Source organism: Balaenoptera acutorostrata, chromosome 10, assembly GCF_949987535.1.
Source record: "Balaenoptera acutorostrata chromosome 10, mBalAcu1.1, whole genome shotgun sequence".
Lineage (NCBI taxonomy): Eukaryota > Metazoa > Chordata > Mammalia > Artiodactyla > Balaenopteridae > Balaenoptera > Balaenoptera acutorostrata.
In genome coordinates, this window is record NC_080073.1 from 31,473,470 (window position 1) to 31,494,000 (window position 20,531).

Sequence of the window (20,531 nt, forward strand, 5' to 3'; positions counted from 1 at the left end):
AAATCCAGCAATATATGTGTGTGTGCATATGTGTATATGTACATACATATATCCCACTGTGACCAAGCAGAGTGTATACCAGAAATGCAATATTGGTTCAATATTTAAAAATCAATCAATGTAGGGACTTCCCTGGTGGTCCAGTGGGTAAGACTCCGCACTCCCAATGCAGGGGGCCCAGGTTCAATCCCTGGTCAGGGAACTTGATCCCGCATGCATGCTGCAACTAGGAAGCCTGCATGCCACGACTAAAGATACTGCGTGCCACAACGAAGATCCCGCGTGTCGCAACTAAGACCCAACGCAGCCAAACTAAAAATAAAATAAATAATAAATATTTTTTAAAAATCAATCAATGTAATCTACAATGTTAACAAACTAAAGAAGAAAAATCAAATGATCATATAAATTGTTGCAGAAAAGGCTTGTGACAAAATTCGATGGCCATTCAGGATAAAAGAACTCAGTAAATTAGAAACAAAGGGAACTTCCTTTGTCTGAATAAGGATCTCTACAAAAAAATTAAAACAAACATCACACTTACTGGTAAAAGTTTGAATGCTTTTCCTCTAAGATGCGGAACAAGGCAAAGATGTTCCTTCTTACCACTCCTATTCAACATGGGTACTAGAAGGCCAGCAAAAAAGGCAAGAAAAAGAAAGAAAAGACATAAATATTAGAAAGATAGAAATAAAATTGTCTCTCTCGCAGACAACATAATTGTCCAAGCAGACAATCCCATGGAATCTACAAAAAAATCTTCTAGAAATAACAAATGAGTTTAGCAAGGTTGCAGAACATTATGTCAACACCTGAAAATCAACTGCATTTCTGTATACTAGCAGTAAACTACCAGAAACCAAAATTTTTAAAACATAACATTTACAATAGCCTAAAAAGGACAGAAAATCTTAGGCATAAATCTAATAAACTATGTGCAAGATCTGTATGCTGAAAACTACAAAAGCCTGATGAAAAAAATCAAAGAAGACTGAAGTAAATGGGATACCAGTTCTTTCCAAAATGTTCTATAGATTCAACACTATTCCAATCAAAATTCTATCAAGATTTTTTTTTTTGTAGCTGCAGTTAAGCTGATTTTAAAACAACCTTGAAAAGGAAATGCTGGAAGACTCACATTACTTGATTTAAAAAATTACTGTACAGCTGCAGTAATTAAGACAGTGTAATACTGAAAAAGGGATAAACACAGAGATCAATGAAACAGAACAGAGTCCAAAACCAGAAACCACTCAAAACAACCAACTGATTTTTGCACAAAGGTGCAAAGGCAATTCAATGGATGAAAGATGGTCTTTTTACCAAACAGTGTTAAACAATTGGACATCTATATGTAAAAAAACTCTGGACCTAAACCTCACACCTTATACAAAAATTAACTCAAAATGGACCACAGAGCTAAACGTAAAACTATAAAATTGTAGAAGAAAACATTAAAGAAAAGCTTTACAACCTGGTGTTAGGCAGAGTTCTTAGGCATGACAACAAAACATGAACCATAAAAGAAAATTTTGGTAAACTGAATTTCATCAAAATTTAAACCTTTTCTCTGAAAGACAGTGTTGAAAGAATGAAGAGATATGTCACAGACTGGGAGAAAATACAGTGGGCCCTCAGTATCCACAGATTCCACACCTGCAGATTCAACCAACAGAGGATTGTGTCAGAGGTCCTACTGTTAGAAATTGATAAGAGGCCGGACAAGGAATTCGGGCAAGGCTTTATTGGGACTCGGGCTGCAGCACGAGGGAGTGAGAACAAGTAACAGCTACCCTTGCTCACTCTCCGAGGGGGGTGGTGAGCTGGCTCCTTAAATGGGGTAAGGCTAGAGGCGGGCTGGCTTAGATGTTCTGCCCACCCCCTTGGTGGTGCTGTGTGCAGGGATCATCAGGGTACCCTGCTTTTGCTCTGGGCACCTCAGAAGTGGCAGTTGGGGTTTGGCCTTTTTGCATCTTACTGTTCACACTTTGCCCCAACTGCACATGCATGCAGTTATTTTTAGTCCCTTATACTTTCTTTGTATTTTATTGCCGAAGGAGACGTTTGTCCAGGTGCAAGCACTCCAGTAGAGGGTCCCAGATCCCAGGTCCTAGCCTGTCTCACTACTATAAGGGACTTGAGCATTCACAAATTTAGGTAACCTCAGGATGGGAGAGGTTCTGGAAACAACACCTTCGCAGAAAGCAAGGGATGACTGTATTTGCTAATCGCATATTCAACATACAGCTTATATCCAGAATATATACATATACATACAAACACACACACACACACACACACACACACACACACACACACACATATATATGTAAAACTCAACCTTAAGAAAACAAACAACCCAAGAAAAAATGGGCAAAGACTTAAACAGACATTTTACCAAAGATGATATACAAATGGCTAATAAGCAAACGAAGAGATACTAAACATCATTAGCCATTAGAGAAATGAAAATCAAAACCATGATGAGATATCACTGCACACCCATTAGAAAGGCAAAAAACAAAAACAGACAAATTATAACATCAAGAGTTGGTGAGGATGTGGAACAACTGGGACTCTCATACACTGTTGTTGAGAATACAAAATGGTACTCCAGAAAACAGTTTGACAGTCTCTTAAAAGTTAAATATACACTTGCATATGAGCCAGCAATCCCAATATCGCATGGTAGAGAAATGAGAATGTATGTTCATACAAAATTCTGTACAAAAATTTTATATTAACTCTATTCATCATCACCAAAAACTGGGAACAACTAAAATGTCCTTTAACAGGTAAATGGATGAACAAACTGTGGTGCATGCATAGAACAGAATACTACTCGCAATAAAAAAGAATGGACTATCCACACACGTGACAACACAGGTGAATCGCAAAGGCATTGTGTTGAGTGAAAGAAGCCAGTCTCAAAAAGTTATATACTGTGTGATTGCATTTGTATAACATTCTGGAAAAGGCAATAGTGTGGCAACAGAGACACAGGTTAGGGGTTGTCAGGCATTAGGGATGGAGGGTGTGGTGTCACAAGGACAGCCAGAGGGAGTTTTGGGGGTCATAGAGCCATTGTGTATGCTGATTGTGGCTGTCATTACCCAAATCTATACCAGCTTAGAAACACACACACACACACACATTTAATTTTACTATATGCTCATTAAAAAAATATTTTTAAAAACCTAACATTTGTGTAAAGAAAGGGCTTATACATAAATAGCCCTTCTCTGTAAACAGACAGAAGAAATGAGTAACGGTGGCTGCCGTGGCAGGGGGCAGAGGCAGTGTAACTGAGGTTCAGGAGCAGGAAGGACGATTACTTCGTACCTTTCTGTACTACTTGAATTTTTTTTCCTGCAATGGGATGAATTTCCTATTCAAAACATTTTTGAAATTTAAAATAAAATACAAAACAAAGTGTATATGGATATACTGGAATAAAATATGCAAAAATTATAAAAGATATTTTGCTCAGAAATGGGATAGAGAGTCTCCTTTTGGGAAAATGAAAAAGTTCTGGAGATGGATGGCGATGGTAATTCAACAGCAGTGTGAAATCACTTAATGCCACTGAACTGTACACTTGAAAATGGTTAAGGGACTTCCCTGGTGGCACAGTGGTTAAGAATCCACCTGCCAGTGCAGGGGACACGGGTTCGAGCCCTGGTCCGGGAAAATCCCACATGCCACAGAGCAACTAAGCCCACGAGCCACAACTACTGAGCCTACGCGCCTAGAGCCTGTGCTCCGCAACAAGAGAAGCCACCGCAATGAGAAGCCCACGCACCGCAACTAAGAGTACCCCCGCTTGCCGCAACTAGAGAAAGCCTGCATGCAGCAATGAAGACCCAACGCAGCCCAAAATAAATAAAATAAAATAAATTTATTTTTTAAAAAATGGTTAAAAAAGGCTTCCCTGGTGGTGCAGTGGTTAAGAATCTGCCTGTCAGTGCAGGGGACACGGGTTCGAGCCCTGGTCCGGGAAGATCCTACATGCTGCAGAGCTACTGAGCCCGCGTGCCACAACTACTGAAGCCCACGTGCCTAGAGCCCATGCTCTGCAATGAGAAGCCACCACGCACCACAACGAAGAGTAGCCCCCGCTCGCCACAACTAGAGAAAGCCCGCGCACAGCAACGAAGACCCAACACAGCCAAAAAAAAAAAAAAAAGGTTAAAATGGTAAATTTTATGTTATTCATATTTTATCACTATATAAAACAATCTAATTAGAATATGAGCAAAAATCTTGAACAGACACTTCACCAAAGATGGATGGCAAGTAAGTATGTAGAAAGGTGTTCAACATCATTAAATATTAGGGAAATGCAAATCAAAATCACGAGGGATATCACTATATATCTATTAGAATGTCTGAAATAAAAATTATTGACAATATCAGGTGCTGGCAATGACCCCAGAGCAACTGGATGTCTCCTACATTGCTGGAGGAACCCTAAAATGGTACAGCCACTCTGGAAGAACAGTATGGCAATTTCTTAAAAGTTAAACATACACTTAACATACAATCATACTGCTGGATACCTAAAGAAATAAAAATTTATGTTCACACAAAAACCTGTAAACCAATGTTCACAGCAGCTGTATTGGAAATAGCTAAAACTGAATACAACCCAGAAGTCCTTCAGTGGATGAATGGATAAACTGATATAGCCATACAGCTGTTAAGCAATAAAAAAGAATGAAATGTTGATACATGCAACTACTTGCACGGATCTTGGGGCATTAGGCTGAGTGACAATAGTCAATTGCAAAGAGTTACATATTGCATGATTCCATGAAATAACAAATTATAGTGTTTGAGAAGAGATTAGTGGTTACCAGGAGTTAGGGGTTGGAGAAGGTGTATCTATGAGGTAACACGAGGGAGTTTCTCTGTAGTGATGGAAAAATTCTATATTCTGACTGTGCTGGTGGTTACATGAATTTGTACTTATGATAAATTTCCATAGTACTACACACACACACACACACACACAAATGCATATAAAAATTGGTGAAAGCTGAATAAAGTGTCTACTTGAGTTAATAGTATTGTACTAATGTTAAATTCTGGGTTTTGACAACGTACTATGGTTATAAAAAATATTACCATTGGGCAAAGCTGGTTGGAAGGTATATGAAAACTCCTGCACACTCTTTGTATTTTTGTTCTTCTTGTGAGTCTTAAGATCTCTCAAGAGAAAAATTTATGAGAAAAAAAAAAGAGGAGTAAATTATTAATACTTAACATGGATGAATCAATCTCAGTAACATTTTGCTGAGCTAAATAAGCCAGACACAAGAGCACACGGTGTATAACTCCATTTGTTTCAAGTTCTAAAACAGGCCAACAGAAATATGACTATGGAAACCAGATCTGTGTTTGCCTGTGAGGTGATACGTGGGGAATAACTTAAGAGGAGACATGAGAGAACTTTCTGGGGTGGTGGAAATGTGCATTTTACTGTGTTTAAGTTACACCTAAAAAGATGGAGGAGCGAGAAGTCCTCTTTAATAAACCTTACTTGCAATGACCAAAATACAAACAAACAAAAAAAAACCACCACAAAAAAAATATTGGTCAAGCCTGTGGAGATTGAAAACTTTGGATAAAGGACTTTCTGATGACTGACAACCCAAAGAGACTGGAGGACAAATGTTCCTGGAACTTTGGGAAGATTTAATTCCAAGAGAAAAGTGGCCTAGTTGGCCAACTTACACTTTCCAATCCCTTTCTGTAAAATCCAGCGAGCATATAAATGTAGAGTGGCTTTAAAAAGATAACGGATTTAAAATTCAGCACTTCTGTTACTTCCCTGGTCGCGCAGTGGTTAAGAATCCACCTGCCAATGCAGGTGTCACGGGTTCAAGCCCTGGTCTGGGAAGATCCCACATGCCGCAGAGCAACTGAGTCCGTGCACCACAACTACCGAGCCTGCGCTCTAGAGCCCGTGAGCCACAACTACTGAGGCCGCGTGCCACAACTACTGAAGCCCACGCACCTAGAGCCCGTGCTCCGCAACAAGAGAAGCCACTGCAATGAGGAGCCTGTGCACCACAACAAAGAGTAGCCCCGCCACTCGCTGCAACTAGAGGAAGCCCACACGCAGCAACAAAGACCCAACACATCAAAAAAATAAATAAATAAGTTTATTAAAAAACTAATGATAAAATAAAATAAAATTCAGCACTTCCATCTTTTGTGCTTTTTACTCCGAAACATAAAATTATGCCTAGCTTTTCCAAACTGGCCATTTATAGAGTTTAAAAGGAAAGCACATATACTGATGAAGATACTCAATGTGTCTGAAATGTCCACAGTCATTGTTTTAAAAGGAAATTCTCACCTGAGGCCAGCTGAGTCCTCTGGAGTCGCCGCGGCCTTCCTGACTAAACTGGCCAGACTAGCTGCAAGGACTCAGGGTTCCTGGCTTTTTGGGATCTCTGTGTAAATACAGCCCAAAAGTCCTGTCCTTTGTCTAGATCAAAGGACAGGATTCTGGCTTCTCTTTGGGTCACTGTTCCCTTACCTGATGTCTCCTTTTGCTTTGTAATTTTAATCCTGAAATCTTTTTTTTTTTTGGGCCATGCTGCATGGCTTGTGGGATCTTAGTTCCCCAACCAGGGGTTGAACCCATGCCCCTGCAGTGGAATGTGGAGCCCTAACCACTGGACTGCCAGGGAATTCCCAATCCTGAAATCTTTTAGTGCTGGATGGTGGGACAGACAGGAGTGGTGGGAGAACTGACACACATTTTCATTCTGAGTAGAACCCAGGAATCCGTGAGGGCTGACATCTCAAATTCAGGGATTTCCCAGGGACGCCGTGGCTGTCTGGAAACTGCTGGGGTCTCCTGCCAAGAACTTGCCAAGTAGAGAATGTTGCTCACCATCGTGCTCTACAAGTATTGAGTCATTAGCCACTGCAGTCTCTGACCATCAACATACCCTGAAAGGTGTTCAGGACAGAGACTGACAATGAGGCACTCTATGCTCTGAGAAAACTGGCGAAACAGGCCTTCAAATAAATAGTTTCAGGAGAAAAATTTATGAACCCAATTTCTTGCATCTTACTATACTTAGAAAAGCACTAAAAATCATTAACTAGGGCTTCCCTGGTGGTGCAGTGGTTGAGAATCTGCCTGCCAATGCAGGGGACACGGGTTCGAGCCCTGGTCTGGGAAGATCCCACATGCCGCGGAGCAACTAGGCCCGTGAGCCACAACTACTGAGCCTGTGCGTCTGGAGTCTGTGCTCTGCAACAGAGAGGCCGCGACAGTGAAAGGCCCGCACACCGCGATGAAGAGTGGCCCCCGCTCGCCACAACTAGAGAAAGCCCTCGCACAGAAACGAAGATCCAACACAGGCAAAAATAAATAAATAAATTTATTTTAAAAAAAAATCATTAACTAAAATATCTACTCATGACTAGCAGTAACCTTCTACCAAGATGTGTGCTTGACTGCATACCCTTCTCCAAAATCATGTATGTGCTGACCTCCCCTCTTACCGGTTCGGAGCAGTTCCTCAGCCCCATCTGAGAGGCAGTCTCCTGGGCTATAGTCCTCAGTACATCCCCAAATAAAACGAAACTCACAGCTCTCACATTGTGCGCTTTTATTTCAGTCCACAGACTGAAGGGACTAGAGGACGGTGCCAGATGAGGGAGACAGAAGGTCTTGACTTCATACCTTAGAGACTCTCTCTCCATTTTAAAGACGATGAAGCAGAGGCCCAGAGACTAAAGGCCATCTCTATGCAGCTGCGCCCAAATTTATTTCTCTAGCGCTACCTAGCCTCTAGCTCCAAGCTTCCATATTCAAGCTGGGTATGATCCAGTCATCTAAATACAGCTTATTCAGAATGGATTCTTACCTCCCACCTGCTCTCAGGCTCCCCCCCTCCATCCAACAACAACAAAAAACCCCAAAACCTTCCTCCACTCTTCCCCTTTCCTCACGGCAATCCTATTGATTCCAGTCTGAAATAGATCTCAAACCTGTCCCCTCCTCTTCATGCTGAAACTGCCCTCTAGACCAGCTCTCCCTCTGCCAAAGACTCCCTGGGGTCTCCCTGCTCATCCCCCTCTTTTCATTCTCACTCAGCAATCAGACCCACTCCTGTGACCTAGTCGCTGCCCTGCTGCACTGGCTTCCCAGAGCCCTTACAGTAAACCCAGATTCTGAGGTTGCAGACCAGCAGCCCGCAGCCCTTAGAAAAGTTTTTGGAATGTCCTGGGGAAGAGTGAGGACTGAGGGAGTCCCCAGAGGTCCCACTTGACACCCCCCACCCCCTCCCCACCTCCTAGCCCCACCCCAGTCGAAATGAGACCAAGGAGAGGAGGCTTCCCTAGTAGGGTGTTTGGCCCCATAAGTCCCTCTCTAAATGCGGGTTGTTGTAACTCCCTCCCAGGCGGGACCCCAACTTCCACTTTAGGAAGCAGTGGGAAAAGATTACCCTTCAGAGTCAGACAATCCTAAAGCCAAATCCTGGCTCATTTAACCAATCCCAGCTTCAGTCTACCCACCTGAGAAATGGAGCCCATAATAATAACACTAATTACCTGAGAGGGTTCTTGTGAGAATTAAATAACACAATGCCTGGCACACATGAAAGCTCTTGTTCACATTCTAAAGAACCAACAGAGAAGAGGACCTTCAAGATGGCAGAGGAGTAAGACGTAGAGATCACTTTCCTCCCCACAGATACATCAAAAATACATCTACATGTGGAACAATCCTACAGAACACCTACTGAACAGTGGCAGAAAACCTCAGACTTCCCAAAAGGCAAGAAACTCCCCACATACCTAGCCATGTGGCTGACAGGGTCTTGGTGCTCCAGCCGGGTGTCAGGTCTGAGCCCCTGAGCAGGGAGAGCTGAGTTCAGGACATTGGACCACCAGACACCTCCCGGCCCCACATAATATCAATAGGTGAGAACTCTCCCAGAGATCTCCGTCTCAACGCTAAGACCCAGCTCCACTCCATGACCAGCAAGCTCCAGTGCTGGACACCCCATGCCAAACAACTAGCAAGACAGGAACACAACCCCACCCATAGCCAGAGAAGCTGCCTAAAATCATACTAAGTTCACAGACGCCCCAAAACACACCACTGGACATGGTCCTGCCCACCAGAAAGACAACATCCAGCCTCACCCACCAGAACACAGGCACCAGTCCCCTCCACCAGGAAGCCTACACAACCCACTGAACCAACCTTACCCACTGGGAGCAGACATCAAAAACATCGGGAACTACGAACCTACAGCCTGTGAAAAGGAGACCCCAAACACAGTAAGTTAAGCAAAATGAGAAAACAGAGGAATACACAGCAGATGAAGAAGCAAAGTAAAAACCCACCAGACCAAACAAATGAAGAGGAAATAGGCAGTCTACCTGAAAAAAGAATTCAGAGTAATGATAGTAAAGACGATCCAAAATCTCGGAAATAGAATGGAGAAAATACAAGAAACATTTAACAAGGACCTAGAAGAACTAAAGAGCAAACAAACAGTGATGAACAACACAATAAATGAAATTTAAAGTTCTCTAGAAGGAATCAGTAGCAGAATAACTGAGGCAGAAGAATGGATAAGTGACCTGGAAGATAAAATAGTGGAAATAACTACCACAGAGCAGAATAAAGAAAAAAGAATGAAAAGAATTGAGGACAGTCTCAGAGACCTCTGGGACAACACTAAATGCACCAACATTCAAATTATAGGGGTCCCAGAAGAAGAAGAGAAAAAGAAAGGGACTAAGAAAATATTTGAAGAGATGATAGTTCAAAACTTCCCTAATACGGGAAAGGAAATAGTCAATCAAGTCCAGGAAGCACAGAGAGTCCCATACAGGATAAATCCAAGGAGAAACACATCAAGACATATTAATCAAACTATCAAAAATTAAATTCAAAGAAAATATATTAAAAGCAGCAAGGGAAAAGCAACAAATAACATACAAGGGAATCCCCATAAGGTTAACAGCTGATCTTTCAGCAGAAACTCTGCAAGCCAGAAGGGAGTGGCAGGACATATTTAAAGTGATAAGAGGGAAAAACATACAACCAAGATTACTCTACCCAGCAAGGATCTCATTCAGATTGGATGGAGAAATTAAAACCTGTACAGGCAAACAAAAGCTAAGAGGATTCAGCACCACCAAACTAGCTTTACAACAAATGCTAACGGAACTTCTCTAGGCAGGAAACCAAAGAGAAGGAAAAGACCTACAATAACAAACCCAAAACAATTAAGAAAATAGTAATAGGAACATACATATTGATAATTACCTTAAATGTAAATGGATTAAATGCTCCAACCAAAAGACATAGACTGGCTGAATGGGTACAAAAACAAGACCCATATATATGCTGTCTACAAGAAACCCACTTTAGACCTAGGGATACATACAGCCTGCAAGTGAGGGGATGGAGAAAGATATTCCATGCAAATGGAAATCAAAAGAAAGCTGGAGTAGCAATTCTCATATCAGATAAAACAGACTTTAAAATAAAGACTATTACAAGAGACAAAGAAGGACACTACATAATGATCAAGGGATCAATCAGAGAAGAAGATATAACAATTGTAAATATTTATGCACCCAACATAGGAGCACCTCAATACATAAGGCAAATGCTAACAGCCATAAAAGGGGAAATCGACAGTAACACAATCATAGTAGGGGACTTTAACACCCCACTTTCACCAATGGACAGATCATCCAAAATGAAAATAAATAAGGAAACACAAGCTTTAAATGACACATTAAACAAGATGCACTTAATTGATATTTATAGGACATTCCATCCAAAAGCAACAGAATACACTTTCTTCTCAAGTGCTCATGGAACATTCTCCAGGATAGATCATATCTTGGGTCACAAATCAAGCCTTGGTAAATTTAAGAAAATTGAAAATTGTATCAAGTATCTTTTCCGACCACAATGCTACGAGACTAGATATCAATTACTGGAAAAATCATGTAAAAAATAAAAACACATGGAAGCTAAACAATACACTACTAAATAACCAAGAGATCACTGAAGATATCAAAGAGGAAATCAAAAAATACCTAGAAACAAATGACAATGAAAACATGATGACCCAAAACCTATGGGATGCAGCAAAAGCAGTTCTAAGAGGGAAGTTTATAGCAATACAATCCTACCTCAAGAAACAGGAAAAATCTCAAATAAACAACCTAAAGCAATTAGAGAAAGAAGAACCAAAAAAAACCCCAAAGTTAGCAGAAGGAAAGAAATCATAAAGATCAGATCAGAAATAAATGAAAAAGAAATGAAGGAAACAATAGCAAAGATCAATAAAACTAAAGGTTGGTTCTTTGAGAAGATAAACAAAATTGATAAAACATTAGCCAGACTCATCAAGAAAAAAAGGCAGAAGACTCAAATCAATAGAATTAGAAATGAAAAAGGAGAAGTAACAACTGACACTGCAGAAATACAAAGGATCATGAGAGATTACTACAAGCAACTCTATGCCAATAAAATGGACAACCTGGAAGAAATGGACAAATTCTTATAAAAGCACAACCTTCTGAGACTGAACCAGGAAGAAATAGAAAATATAAACAGACTAATCACAAGCACTGAAATTGAAACTGTGATTAAAAATCTTCCAACAAACAAACGTCCAGGACCAGATGGCTTCACAGGCGAATTCTATCAAACATTTAGAGAAGAGCTAACATCTATCCTTCTCAAACTCTTCCAAAATATAGCAGAAGGAGGAACACTCCCAAACTCATTCTACAAGGCCACCATCACCCTGATACCAAAACCAAATAAAGATGTCACAAAAAAAGAAAACTACAGGCCAACATCAGTGATGAACATAGATGCAAAAATCCTCAACAAAATACTAGCAAACAGAATCCAACAGCACATAAAAGGATCATACACCATGATCAAATGGGGTTTATCCCAGGAATGCAAGGATTCTTCAATATATGCAACTCAATCAATGCGATACACCATATTAACTAACTGAAGAATAAAAACTATATGATAATCTCAATAGATGCAGAAAAAGCTTTTGACAAAATGCAACACCCACTTATGTTAAAAACCCTCCAGAAAGTAGGCATAGAGGGAACTTATCTCAACATAATAAAGGCCGTATATGACAAACCCACAGCCAACATCGTTCTCAATGGTGAAGAACTGAAACCATTTCCACTAAGATCAGGAACAAGACAAGGTTGCCCACTCTCACCACTATTATTCAGCATAGTTTTGGAAGTTTTAGCCACAGCAATCAGAGAAGAAAAAGAAATAAAAGGAATCCAAATTGGAAAAGAAGAAGTAAAGCTGTCACTGTTTGCAGATGACATGACACTATACATAGAGAATCCTAAAGATGCTACCAGAAAACTAATAGAGCTAATCAATGAATATGGTAAAATAGCAGGATACAAAATTAAGGCACAGAAATCTCTTGCATTCCTATACACTAATGATGAAAAATCTGAAAGAGAAGTTAAGGAAACACTCCCCTTTACCATTGCAACAAAAAGAATAAAATACCTAGATACCTAGGAATAAACCTACCTAAGGAGACAAAAGACCTGTATGCAGAAAACTATAAGACACTGATGAAAGAAATTAAAGATGATACAAACAGATGGAGAGATATACTATGTTCTTGGACTGGAAGAAACAACATTGTGAGAATGAGTATGCTACCCAAAGCAATCTACAGATTCAGTGCAATCCCTATGAAACTACCAATGGCATTTTTCACAGAACTAGACAAAAATTTCACAATTTGTATGGAAACACAAAAGACCCCGAATAGCCAAAGCAATGTTGAGAAAGAAAAACAGAGCTGGAGAAATCAGGCTCCCTTGACTTCAGACTATACTACAAAGCTACATTAATCAAGACAGTATGGTACTGGCACAAAAACAGAAACATAGATCAATGGAACAGGATAGAAAGCCCAAGAGATAAACCCACGCACATTTGGTCACCTTATCTCTGCTAAAGGAGGCAAGAACATACAATGGAGAAAAGACAGCCTCTTCAATAAGTGGTGCTGGGAAAACTGGACAGCTACATGTAAAAGAATGAAATTAGAACACTCCCTAACACCATACACAAAAATAAACTCAAAATGGATTAAAGACCTAAATGTAAGGCCAGACACTATCAGACTCTTAGAGGAAAACAAAGGCAGAACACTCTTTGACATAAATCACAGCAAGATCCTTTTTGACCCACCTCCTAGAGAAATGGAAATAAAAAGAACAATAGACAAATGGGACCTAATGAAATTTAAAAGCTTTTGCACAGCAAAGGAAACCATTAACAAGATGAAAAGACAACCCTCAGAATGGGAGAAAATATTTGCAAACAATGCAACTCACAAAGGATTAATCTCCAAAATATACAAGCAGCTGATGCAGCTCAATATCAAAAACACAAACAACCCAATCCAAAAATGGGCAGAAGACCTAAACAGACATTTCTCCAAAGAAGATATACAGATTACCAACAAACACATGAAAGGATGCTCAACATCACTAATCATTAGAGAAATGCAAATCAAAACTACAGTGAGGTATCACCTCACACCAGTCAGAATGGCCATCATCAAAAAATCTACAAACAATAAATGCTGGAGAGGGTGTGGAGAAAAGGGAACCCTCTTGCACTGTTGGTGGGAATGTAAATTGATACAGCCACTATGGAGAACAGTATGGAGGTTCCTTAAAAAAATTAAAAATAGAATTACCATATGACCCAGCAATCCCACTACTGGACATTATACCCTGAGAAAACCATAATTCAAAGAGTCATGTACCACAATGTTCACTGCAGCACTATTTACAATAGCCAGGACATGGAAGCAACCTAAAAGTCCATCGACAGACGAATGGATAAAGATGTGGCACATATATACAATGGAATATTACTCAGCCATGAAAAGAAACGAAATTGAGTTATTTGTAGTGAGGTGGATGGACCTAGAGTCTGTCATACAGAGTGAAGTAAGTCAGAAAGAGAAAAACAAATACCGTATGCTAACACATATATATGGAATCTAAAAAAAAAAAAAAAAAAGGTTCTGAAGAACCTAGGGGCAGGACAGGAATAAAGACGCAGACGTAGAGAATGGACTTGAGGACATGGGGAGGGGGAAGGGTAAGCTGGGACGAAGTGAGGGAGTGGCATGGACATATATACACTACCAAATGTAAAATAGATAGCTAGTGGGAAGCAGCTGCATAGCACAGGGAGATCAGCTTGGTGCCTTGTGTCCACCTACAGGGGTGGGATAGGGAGGGTGGGAGGGAGACGCAAGAGGGAGGAGCTATGGGGATTACGTATATGTATAGCTGCTTCACTTTGTTATACAGCAGAAACTAACACACCATTGTAAAGCAATTATACTCCAATAAAGATGTTAAAAAAAAAAAAAGAGAACGAACAGACAGTGCTTCCAAGAGAACTTAGGCTCACCTCTAAGACTGTAAATCCCCAGTCACCAAACTGTGTAAAAGGGCTACTTCGTACCAAAGAATTTCAGCGCCTGCAGAAGCCTGGCCTAATTCTGAACGTCCCTCGGCCTCGAGTTATGCTTCTTAGAGTCTGATTTTTGGTCCCCGCGATCCACGTAGCAACACGCAGGGACGTGCTCCCAGCGTGCAACCGGCGCGCCAGCAGCCGCCAGCTCTCAATAACGTTGATCCCAGGTTGCCTCAGGCTGAGTGGCGAGACCCCCGACACGCCTCCTCGGCCCCGCCCCTCGGCCCCCGGCGCCCTGGGAGGCGGGGCACGCAGACGCCGTGCCCTGCCATTGGCCCGCGCCGGCAGGGGAAATGGGGCCTGAGTAGCCCGCGTCCCTGCTGTGTTGTCATTCGGCGGCGGCTAGAGGACACGGTCAAGATGGCGGTGGTGGCTGGGTTGACGCGGAGACCCCTTGAGCAGGTCGGCAGCAGCTCTCGGGCACATGACCCTGCGCGATCTCTGCCCAGTCTGCGTCCCCTCTGAGCGTCCTCTCTCTCTCTCTCTCTCTCTTTCCCCGCCAGGTCTCCGGGCTGCTGAGGAGGCGCTTCCACCGGACCGCGCCGGCTGCACTGCAGGTAACTGGCCTGGACGCTAGCCGGGCCGGCGAGGCCCCTCGTCCCGGCGCGGAGGCTGGGGCCGCATGTCACCCGCGCGAGGCTCAGGGGAATCAGATGTCCGATCTGAGGGAACTAGACTTGACGCTTTTTCCCTCACTCTCCCCTTTAAAATTTTTTATTGTGGTAAAATATACATAACAAAATTTACCCTTTTAAACTGTGTATGCAGTGGGACTAAGTACATTCACCACGTTGTCCATTCACCACCAGAACTTTATCATCATCCCAAACAGAAACTGTACCCATTGAACAATAACTCTCCATTTCCCATTAGCCCCTGGTAACCTCTATTGTACGTTCTGTGCCTATTAATTTATTCTAGGGACCTCCTATATATGGACTCATACAGCATTTGTCCTATTATGTCTGGCTTATTTCACTTAGCATGTTTTCAGGGTTCATCCATGTTGTAGCATGTGTCAGAATTTCATTCCTTTTTAAGGCTGAATAAATATTCCGTTGTAGGCATATACCACATTTTGCTTATCCATTCATCTTTGATGGACATTTGGGTTGTTTCCACCTGTTGGATTTGTGAATAATGCTGCTGTGAACATTGGTGTGCGATTATCTGAGTCCCTGCTTTTCAGTTCTTTGGGTCTATATCTAGAAGTGGAATTGTTAGATTACATGGTAATTCTGTGTTCAGCGTTTTGAGGAATTGCCCTCTCTTCCCCTTTTTGTTACTGGAGGATTCTACCAACCTGTGTAGTAAAATAACTCCTACATCCTGAAGGCAAAGTGTTTGGCAGTGCCTGGCACCTAGTGAGTGCTCAATATGTAGTAGTATTTAGGCTTCCTTGACTGTTCTCTGCCCCACAGTGTACCAGATGTGGAAATAAAATTAACTAGTACACTTCTCTACTTAGGAAGCCACCTATGAACTGGTCTGGCCAGCAAGCAGATTTCTTTTTTTTTTTTTTAATTTTATTTATTTATTTATTTATTTTATTTATGGCTGTGTTGGGTCTTCGTTTCTGTGTGAGGGCTTTCTCTAGTTGCGGCAAGCGGGGGCCACTCCTCATTGCGGTGCGCAGGCCTCTCACTGTCGCGGCCTCTCCTGTTGTGGAGCACAGGCTCCAGACGCGCAGGCTCAGTAATTGTGGCTCACGGGCCTAGTTGCTCCGCGGCATGTGGGATCTTCCCAGACCAGGGCTCGAACCCGTGTCCCCTGCATTGGCAGGCAGACTCTCAACCACTGCGCCACCAGGGAAGCCCCAAGCAGATTTCTTAAGCTTAGGTGCACATCAATAAAGTGTTCAGTATACTTCTCATTTACACATCCAATCAAAGACTGGCTATGAGTGATAGAAATGTTACTTTTTCAATTTTTTGAACTTTTGAAGAGAAGCCTGTTCTAGTGATAGTTTTTACGTTGTGTGCTGTGGGCAGCCTAGGTCAAGAGAGAGAATCTCAATAGTATCCTAAGTAATGCTGTAGCTTATTGACTGCTTTCCCATACCTGTGACAGGTGACAGTTCGTGAGGCTATAAATCAAGGTATGGATGAGGAGCTGGAAAGAGATGAGAAGGTATTTCTACTTGGGGAAGAAGTTGCCCAATATGATGGGGCATATAAGGTAACCAAGATACATGAAAGCTATACAAAATTGAGGTGGCCATTTGCCCCCAGTACAATTAAAAGTAATGGGGTCATTGCTTAATTGTAGGTTAGTCGAGGCCTGTGGAAGAAATATGGAGATAAGAGGATCATAGACACTCCCATATCTGAGGTAAGCCTTCCATCAGGAAGCAGACCTTTGAGGGGCATGTCTATTAAAGTGTTCCCACTGTTCTAATTTTTGTGGATTTTTACTTATGTTTGCATTTTACGTTCTAGATGGGTTTTGCTGGAATTGCTGTAGGTGCTGCTATGGTATGTAGTCCTCTTTATGAATCTTATGCAAAGAGATTACTTTCAACATGACCTTTTAAAAATATTGCTTGAATGTTGGGGGAGCGAAGTGGTGGTTTGCCACTCTAAATTGCTGTTTCTAGTCTTTTTAACATCTATGTTTTTGATTTGACAGGCTGGGTTGCGGCCCATTTGTGAATTTATGACCTTCAATTTCTCTATGCAAGCCATCGACCAGGTTATAAACTCAGCTGCCAAGACCTACTACATGTCAGGGGGCTCTCAGCCTGTGCCCATAGTCTTCAGGGGGCCCAATGGCGCTTCAGCAGGCGTAGCTGCCCAACACTCACAGTGCTTTGCTGCCTGGTATGGGCACTGCCCAGGCTTAAAGGTGGTCAGCCCCTGGAGTTCAGAGGATGCAAAAGGACTTATTAAATCAGCCATTCGGGATAACAATCCAGGTCAGTAGCGTGACGTGTTGTGGGTCTCTTTTGAACATTAAAGAACAAAAATGAAATATATGCATGGAAGGAACCATTGAAGACTTCTAGTTAGGCTTAGACATATCATATAAAATGTTAGTGATTTACAGATATAGTAAAGATAGGAAAAAGTGTGGTGTTTTTCTTATTTCTGACTATAACGGGGCCAATTAGATACCAGAGAAATTTGCTGCATACCTACAACACCGGTTTAACCCCATAGATAAAATCAGGATCGCCCAGACTACAGATGTCTGTACTTAAACCATCCTCAAGGCTACTGGACACGATAGGTATGAGGCTTCCTAATCAGCACAGTGAAACTTTTCACAATATGAATGATAGTGTTGCATATACATTTTTAGTCATGTAGTTACTTTGGTTTAAATATTTATATTTTGCAGTGGTGGTGCTGGAGAATGAATTGATGTATGGAGTTCCTTTTGAACTTCCCCCAGAGGCTCAGTCAAAAGATTTTCTGATTCCTATTGGAAAAGCAAAAATAGAAAGGCAAGGTAAGAGAAATTAGTATACATGTAAACATTATTTGTAATCCGTGCCCTCTATTTATGTTCATCAAATTCAGTCTAGAAGTCACTGCCCTTTACTTTGACTAGGAAATTATAGGATGAGTTCAAGTTTAAAATGTGTCATGCCCTGATTGTGCATATATTTGTTCTTTTCTAAATCTCGGTCCAGTAGATTTGTATTTCGTTTCTAGGAAGGCTGCCACATTCCTCATCTCGCTGGAATGTAGTTGAGTTTAAGATTCTAAAATGAAGAAGAACCATAGCTGGCTGCAGAGCAGGACAGTGTCTTTGGTTTCACCTGACCTCTGATCTGTGACCACTTTGTTTCAGGGACAAATGTAACCATAGTTTCCCATTCAAGACCTGTGAGCCACTGCTTAGAAGCTGCGACGGTGCTATCTAAAGAGGGAATTGAATGTGAGGTGAGTGGATATTCACTTGTTCTTAAAAAAAATCAGGGGATTTCCCTGGTGGCGCAGTGGTTAAGAATCCGCCTGCCAATGCAGGGGATGCAGGTTCGAGCCCTGGTTCGGGAAGATCCCACATGCCGTGGAGAACTAAGCCCGTGTGCCACAACTACTGAGCCTGTGCTCTGGAGCCCGCGAGCCACAACTACTGAAGCCCGCGCACCTAGAGCCCGTGCTCCACAACAAGAGAAGCCACCACAGTGAGAAGCCTGCACACCACAACGAAGTGTAGCCCCCGCTTGTTGCAACTAGAGAAAGCCCATGCACAGCAATAAAGACCCAACGCAGCCAAAAATAAATAAATAAAAATAAATTTATTAAAAAAAAAGAATCAGAAAGGTCCCTTTAAGTTTAAGACCCAGAAAGAGGCGTTTGAGTTCTATAACAGGTTAATTAGGTATAAAATCTTGCTTTGTCACTTAATTCTGCCTCTGCTTAAAGCTGGGAACCTACTTGCTTTTCAAATACCTAGCCTTCTACCACCTAGGGTCTGGATCTTTTTAGTATGTATTTTGTCAAGTTAAGATCCAACCTTGGAGCTGGAGTTTGGGAGAAGGGAAAACTTAGAAGTCATCGAGTCTAACCCTTTCATAACCAGGAGGTATCACTTCCTAGTTACACTTGGGCATGTTACATACTCTAAATCTCTGTCATCAGCTATAAAATGAGGATAATACATTTACTGTCCCGTCAGGGTGGTTGTAGAATTATACTTAGTGTAGTGCCAGGTACAGGGTAAGCAGTCACATGTTAGTTATTATTTTGATGAGGAGGAAGTTAAGGCCAAGGGAGGATCAGTGAGTTCGGTAAGTGACCAAAGATGCTTGTAGTAGAGATAAAGATTTTTGTTTTAATTAGTTTTCCTTTTGACATTTTGTTCATGAATGGGCAGATTATGTTTCCCTAGACCCAAAGATTAACAGGAAACAAGAAAGGAAGTAGCATTTTGGGGATAAGACTATATTTGTGAGGAAGTGGCTCTGTAAAGCTATTTATTATCTGTTTAGGTGATAAATATGCGAACCATCAGACCAATGGACATTGAAACAATAGAAGCCAGTGTCATGAAGACCAATCACCTTGTAACTGTGGAAGGAGGCTGGCCACAGTTTGGAGTAGGAGCTGAAATCTGTGCCAGGATCATGGAAGGTATTTCAGAGAAACTGATTCCAGAACAGTTAAACCATAATAAACACTGTGTTACAGGACAAAACAATCAAAAGCTAGGGGTGGTCAAATGACTTGAATTTTCAACTTGTCAGCTTGGGATTTTTCCTTTGGGTAAATGTTTTAAAAAGCAAGACCAGAAACAATTCTCTGTAATTAGCATTCCTTTCAGATTTCAGATTTCCTTCTTCAGATTTTCCTTCTCTGGGCAGCCATACCTGCTATGCTGAGGTGGTGGTGCTCAGCTGGTTTTTCATGCCTCTCTCATTTGCGCCTCCTTTCCTCTTAGGCCCCGCGTTCAACTTTCTGGATGCTCCTGTAGTTCGTGTCACTGGTGCCGATGTCCCTATGCCTTATGCAAAGGTTCTAGAAGACAACTCTGTACCTCAGGTTAAAGACATCATATTTGCAATAAAGAAAACATTAAATATCTAGCTTGGACTTGAATTTCAAGTCATTGGGATTTCCTTAAAATACTTAATGACATTTCATCTGGATTGTCCTATAAGACCTTTTGATTTGTAAAGTTATGTCTAAAGCAACAACACAGATGTTTTTGTACTGGGAAGAAGTTTAAATATGTCTGTGGAAAAACTCTCCACTCTCCTGCCTAGGTTCCACGCTTTGTCTGTTACAATAGCCATGTTCTTTGAATACGATTAATGTAAAATTTTACCCTCTTACTAGAAGGACAAGGTATAAATGTGGCAAGAGTCCTGATGAAAGATATCTCCAAAAAAAGAGAACTTATATGTAAAAATAAAAGCATATAATCTACATTTACTGTTAGACTGTTTTGATAAGGAATAAAGGAATTCCTAACTATGACTAATTGTATTTTTATATTCTTGAGATAA

General features: G+C 41.4%; 2 protein-coding genes across 7 annotated transcripts in view; one reads left to right on the plus strand and one right to left on the minus strand.

Annotated features, from left to right (window-relative positions):
- The window catches only part of KCTD6 (potassium channel tetramerization domain containing 6), a 54,683-nt gene extending 39,884 nt beyond the window's left edge, over window positions 1-14,799 (minus strand). For 5 of the 6 annotated variants that reach the window (XR_009009410.1, XR_009009409.1, XR_451957.2 and 2 more), the window contains exon 1: window positions 14,510-14,799. The gene's annotated coding sequence lies outside the window, so the exon portion shown is untranslated. Of the gene's footprint in view, window positions 1-544; window positions 628-14,509 lie in introns of all 6 variants that reach the window. The other variant, XR_009009408.1, reaches the window with a different exon arrangement.
- A 37-nt stretch (window positions 14,800-14,836) lies between these two features.
- PDHB (pyruvate dehydrogenase E1 subunit beta) lies at window positions 14,837-20,502 on the plus strand. Its single transcript, XM_007192336.3, has 10 exons — window positions 14,837-14,977; window positions 15,079-15,132; window positions 16,646-16,753; window positions 16,844-16,906; window positions 17,014-17,049; window positions 17,204-17,489; window positions 17,915-18,025; window positions 18,371-18,462; window positions 19,515-19,656; window positions 19,964-20,502. The coding sequence occupies exons 1-10, from the start codon at window positions 14,936-14,938 to the stop codon at window positions 20,107-20,109; spliced, it is 1,080 nt and encodes a 359-aa protein (XP_007192398.1). The 5' UTR covers window positions 14,837-14,935; the 3' UTR covers window positions 20,110-20,502.
- Window positions 20,503-20,531: the final 29 nt, after the last annotated feature.

Excerpts from the sequence above, each read along its gene's own strand:
- PDHB (XM_007192336.3), top strand. The coding sequence starts at position 14,936 with ATGGCGGTGGTGGCTGGGTTGACGCGGAGACCCCTTGAGCAG. Across the intron at positions 16,907-17,013 it reads TAGACACTCCCATATCTGAG|ATGGGTTTTGCTGGAATTGC; the intron begins GTAAGCCTTCCA and ends TTTACGTTCTAG. Across the intron at positions 17,490-17,914 it reads CATTCGGGATAACAATCCAG|TGGTGGTGCTGGAGAATGAA; the intron begins GTCAGTAGCGTG and ends TATATTTTGCAG.